Source organism: Podarcis gaigeae (assembly GCF_964106915.1).
Source record: "Podarcis gaigeae genome assembly, chromosome: 11".
NCBI classification, from domain to species: Eukaryota; Metazoa; Chordata; class Lepidosauria; order Squamata; family Lacertidae; genus Podarcis; species Podarcis gaigeae.
The window spans coordinates 49,997,257-50,003,256 of NC_139687.1; the positions used below are offsets into that span (position 1 = coordinate 49,997,257).

Below are 6,000 nucleotides of genomic sequence, written 5' to 3' on the forward strand. Positions count from 1 at the left end.
CAGTTGCTTACTTGAACGTTAATGAGTTTTATATTTTTATTATAACCCGCTTTCAGCCTTCACAGTAGATGATAGCAATCGTAATAGTAATGTCAGTTTCCCGTCACAATGTTCTCGTTACAGTAATGGTTGCAATATAGTTCCAACTCAGTAGAGGGCACACTTTACTCTCTCTGCGTCTCTCTCATACACACAAACTTTTTGAGAATCCCGTTCAGTCCTCTGGAGGAAGGGAGAATCTAAGCCAATGAAATTAGCCTTTGTTAATCAAATATTTAATCAAGCCCACTCTGCTAGGCCTAAACAAAAGGTAGAGTGTGGCCAGCAGACAGCTTTGCAAGTGCTAAAGCAAAACTTGGGCTGAATGTGAAAGGCTGGAAATGAATAACATTTTCCTTTGTCAAAAAACAAAACAGAAACAGACACAAAAGGCCAGTGTTTCTGGCCACCCCTTTTTAACATGGTTACAATGGCTTGGTGACTAAACCAATATGTGGGCCTGTGAGTTTCTGATATGGTTTTGGAGGAGCCATAGCCTCTCATCTTCTCACATGGGAGTCACTGCAGCATGGCTCCATCTCACAACACCTATAGGTCTTGGCTCAACACATATTGCTGTCTGAAGTGAAGGACAAGACTGCCTCCGCTGTTCCATATATAGTGGTTAACCGGGCCAGCAATTGATTAAAAAAACACAACAACAGCACTATCAGTAGGGCGGCATTTTCTACTGCATTTGAGGGCAGTAGATTAAGGGTACAGGGCATGGCACACACGACTCTGCCCTCCAGCACCTTGCACTAATTCCTGCCTCCTGCACTGGCCATCAAAGGCAACTGCCTCAGTCTACCTAATGGTAGGGCTTGCCCTGAAATTTAATGTCGGAGGCCCAGGATACATGGGACAACTGCTGTGCAGTTTCTCTTCATACCAGTGTTGCCCCTGCGGGAAACTGGTTTATCGCTGGCAGAGTGGCAGGAGGTTCCTTTCACATGGTCTGGGATCCTGACATTACCTTTATCATGTGGGAAGCTGCCACGTGGCTTCATTACCATGAGATAATATGCGTTGGGGGCCGTAAATATGAAAACAAAATGACGTTTGCCTGGGTTGGGCCAGGTTATGGCTAATTATTAGTGATGAGAGTCCAGGGGCCTCGCTGATGGTCCTTTGGCACCAGTAACTCCTATTTCTAGTAGTTATGTAGAAGAAGGAGCCACCAACTCAGAAAAGTGGGTTGGGGGTAAATGGTCTCTTAGAAGCAGCTAAAAAAGACTAGATAGCAAAAGCCTGGGGTAATAAACAGCTTAGTTTAGCTGTTTGTCATAAAAGACAAAACATGGCTGCCCCTGTGGGAAAAACTGGGGGAGGCAGCCATGTTTTCCCCTGTAGAATTCCCTCTCGAGCAAGGGAATGCCATCAAGCTCTGTCCCTTCTATGAGGACTTACTTCATCCGATTCAAAGCAGCAAAAGACCTGCACACCAGCTACTGCAGGCTTTGAGTGGATGGAGCATTATAAAATGGCGGGTGGGGAAGGTTCTTTAAAAATAGAAGCAGTGCTGGTTTTCCTCATGGCTGCTGATTCTAAGGGGGACTAAAGGGTCGACATAGGTTGGCGTGGGTGGGACTGATTGGGAATCTGTGGGTTCCTCCTCCATCTCTAAGGTGGAGATGTCATGCCTCCATCATGACATAATACACAGCCATCATTACGCGTGACCACTGATAACCTTACCCTGCAGGAATGTGCCTAATCAACCTGGTTGATGGCCATCACTGTATCTTGTGGTAGCGATGCCCACAGATTTAACTGTGTGCTGAGTGAATAAGTCATTCCTCTTCGTCCATCCTGAATATTACAACATTTGGCTTTGTTGGATGACCCTATTGGGTTCTAGCATTATGAAGGGGGAGAGGAGAACCCTCTATCCGTTTTGTCTGCACTGTGCTTAATTTTGTACACCTCTGCTGTGTTCTCCCTTAATCGCCTTTTTTCCTGAGCTATAAAGAAGTCAGACATTGCAACCATTTTTCGCAGAGGAGTTTTGCTCAAGCCCCTTGATCTATTTGATCACCCTCTTCTGCCCCATTTCCAGCTCTTGAAATAGCCTTTTTGGGGGGTTGTGGATGTGTATTACAGACTCACGCTCTCTGGATGGGAGTGTCACAAAATGGTATAGGCTTTCAATCAGCACCAGTAATAGCTTCACATCAGTGTCATCATCGCTAAGATCATCACCAAACATGTGTGGGTGTGCAAGAAAAGCAGCAGAGCCTATAAAATGCATTACGCTGAAGGTATGTTTGAAAAACATTAAGATCTGTGCAATCAGTCAAAGAGCCGTTTCCAATTCCAGAGTGGAATTACATGTTCCATCATGGTCTGGCATAAGGATGTGTTTCTAAGTGGCTTTTCACTGTGCAGGATTACAGATGCTCAGGAATCACGACTTTTGATGTTGAAGCCTTTCCAGTCGGCGTTCAAGAGAATGGAAGGGAGGCATATTCACTGCTTTTAAAATGTTAAAGTTGAAGAGGTTGTTTATTATAATTGGGGATGAGGTTGGAGGTAGAGGAATCCATGGGCACGCATGGGTATTTGCAGATCCCTTGTCACTGACACCTCCTAGGGTGAGCTGCATTCAAAATGACTGTTCAAAAAGGCTGTTCAAAATGACAGGCCTGTCCTACCCAAGGAAATAAAACACGGGGACGGGTGGGAACTGTTAGCATTTTTATTAAAACCAGGCAGGCAGGCTGAACAGAGATGAGAATTCCTCGCAGTTGTTAACACCATAAAAAACCTGTAAGGATTATATGGCACCCTCAGTCATGATACAGGATAATATTTTATACAGTTCCCCTCATATCATTGTGCTGTTTCACCTGATTCTGTCAGTTGAATGTACCTGAACTGCCCCCCCCCCCAAAAGGAAGGAAATAAAAAGGAGATAATCAAGGTGAGGTTTTCTAACCAGGGTTGAACTCTAGAAAGGAGCAGGCAGCGATTCTGCAGCATGATTCAGTTTGAACTGGGGGCTTTACAAATGCGCTTTTGATTTTCCAAACTGGGCTCCTTCAGGAGGAATGGCAGGACATAAATTGAATGTATAAATAAATGTTTAGCTCTTGTAAGATATCTGTAAAGTTATTTATTTAAAGTTAAATACTGGTATAGGTATAAATAAATACGTACTGCTTTTAATGAAAGGCAAACTATTATTCGTGGTTACCGTATGTGAGCAACAATCCCTCATGTTGTCTGTGCAGTTCTGCATAAGTACAGTGGGGGGGGGGGGATCCTGAGATTCTTTTTCACCTTTCCTTCTTTTCAAAAGCAGAGGACACAATTTATCAAGTGTAAGTGCATGGAATCCTTTAATTTCAATGAAAGAATGAAGGTCATGTTTAAATCTCTCCCACTGGATTAATGTCTTTTGGAAGGCCGTCTTGAGAACTTCAGTACTTGCCATGCCTACTTTAGCACTTTGTCTACTCCCACTTTGACATACAGCTCTCCAAGGGTTGACCGTGGGTCATTGTGGCCCCTGGCGCTCCAAAAAGGTTAGCCACCTCTGCTATAGACGATGGTGCCAATTGTAATCTCCTTTACTACACGCCATTGTATTTTGCTAAGGCTAGATATTAAGTTGGTCGTTTTCATAGAATCATAGAATTGTAGAGCTGAAAGGGACATTGAGGGTCATCTAGTCCAACCCTCTGCAATTCAGGAATCTCAGCTAAAGCATTCATGACAGATGACCTTAGTTGAATATGGGTTGAGTGTGGGTTGAATGTTTTAGCAAGTCTTGCAATTGAGGTGTAGCCTATTTCTTTTGGAAACCAAAAAGTTTCAATCCTGTCTGTCTGTCTTCTTCTTCAGGTACAAAGGTTTCAAAGGTAACTGCTCCATCTCGTTTATTGAACAGTTCAAGGTCCTCCACCTATGTAATAAATACTGTGAGATGCTGGGACTGAAACCCCTTCAAGCCAGCGGTCAGAAGCTGAGGAAGCCAGCAGCCCCCAAAGTCAAGGCACTGCCAACCTCAAGTACTGTAAAGAAAACCGCAGTCAGCACACAGACTGCCAAGAGAACATAGGAACTTGTTTCCTCCCAAAAGAGACATTTTTCATTCTCATCTTTGTAGAATGGACCTCTCTAGAAATACACACTGTACTTTCTGGAACCGAACACTCCAGCAGTGGGGCTCTCTCAGAGCGTTCAACATTCTGCAAGAAGAAAGTGGATAGTCTAGGACACACGAACATTTGAAAAGATCAGCACCCCCAATACCAAGCATAACCATTCGCATAGACTGCCTAAACGGACTGCGGGCGGTGGGTGTTATTTGCACAATCTCTCTGTTTGGAAGGCTGTGCAGGACTTAGGCCTTTTGGGAAAATTGCATTTTTAGTAGATTTCTTCCATATAACTCAGCTGCTAGGTAAGTATATAAATATATGTAGGACGTTTCAACCCACGTGAGGTAAAAGCTACACACTCCGGAATGCGTGAACCTGCTTCGCCTGCCTCTTTTTACTCAAATGAAGAACTGCTGTTTCTAGAAGTTTCCAAAAGCTGGCTTCTCAGACATGCATAACAGGTGCCAGATGCAACGAAGCATATGAGGGATTCACCTGCGGGGCTTAGACATTTGGGTTGTTGGGTTTTTTTGCACTGGTTTTCAATATTATAGGTTATGTCAAAGATATAATGTAAAACAACACAGTGGCATTCACCAGGTGACCTGGGGACTGTGTGGAGCCCACAATGTCTTTATCCTTTAATCATACCCCTAATTTAGCCTTCCACTGACTTTTGTATAGCAACACATCATGTTTCCTCTGCTAGATGATTTTAACTGTCTAATCTGTGGCTGTTATGAAGAAGTGTGTGAGAAAAAGAGAGAGAGAAATGGGTGTGGGAGTTGTGGGAGTGTGTGTGTGTCTGTGGGTGACGTCAGTGGTTAGTGAAGGCTTCCATGGTGCAGAGTAGAGAGTTATTGCTGTATTTGTGAGACTTATAACCGAAGAAATAAGAGCCATGTTAATCAGACTGAAGGTCTCAGTGCTGTGTCCTTCCCTAAGAATCCCCACCCCCAGGCTAGCAAATCGTATTCTGTGGTTTAGTGCCTTTAAACATGATTGAAGCTTGACTTGAACCTTGCAGGAAAGGGTGGGGACTGCCTGTTCAAAATGAGCGTGTGTGTGTAAGTGGATGTTACAAATCTGACATCATTTTCTTTCATTGTATTTCAAAGTACGTAGATCTGCAGGAGTAATTCATTTCATTGTACCTGAAGCCCCATTAAGATATTTCCTATATTTCACTCACCCACCGACAGTTTCCAGGTCAATACCACTGTACTAGAATAATGGTTTTGTTTCCTAATTATTTGCACAGTAATAATAATGCTTGTTATACTCCATGCATTTTTTCCTCCAATTAAATTCCTACTGAAACAAGATTTAGCATTGTGAACATGTTGATAATTTGCCTAATGCTGTTAAGGAGTGTACCAACCATTTCCAGAAACACCCTCCCCAGTTAATGATAACCAATTCATCAGCAGTTTTTTCCTGTTAAAGGCCTGGCTCATGTTCATAGGAAACTTTGAAGTCCAAAGGTGAGAAACCTCTAGCTCACAGCCACAATTAGTGTCATCAGCACCACACTCTAACCAGCTGAGCTTGACCCATCAGAGGTTCACATTTGGCCTGTGAGGCCATTTTCCCGAAACCACACCCACCTTCCCATCATATGTGAAGTCAGGTGTGAGGCAGGTGGAGATGCAGCTACCTGTGCACAATAGGGAAACAGCGCGTTCCCAGCTGTGCATTAGGAAGGGAAGGCAGGCTTTGACTCTACCACCTGTCAAATTTGGGCCATGAGGCTAGGATCTGATAAAGGTCTGGCCTACAAAGCCCCACCTCTGCTTTAAATGTCCTTGAAAGCATTGACTTCTCTTGATAGCTCAGTTGGTATAGCATGGGGCTC

At 43.8% G+C, this 6,000-nt stretch overlaps 1 protein-coding gene across 4 annotated transcripts in view; it reads left to right on the plus strand.

The window, feature by feature from the left end:
• Positions 1-5,468, plus strand: part of ALPK2 (alpha kinase 2) — a 65,665-nt gene extending 60,197 nt beyond the window's left edge. For all 4 annotated transcript variants that reach the window (XM_083702799.1, XM_083702798.1, XM_083702800.1 and 1 more), the window contains one exon: positions 3,886-5,468. In XM_083702799.1, coding sequence (XP_083558925.1) covers positions 3,886-4,102 — 217 coding nt within the window. In that variant the 3' untranslated portion in view covers positions 4,103-5,468. The remainder of the gene's footprint in view (positions 1-3,885) is intronic.
• Positions 5,469-6,000: the final 532 nt, after the last annotated feature.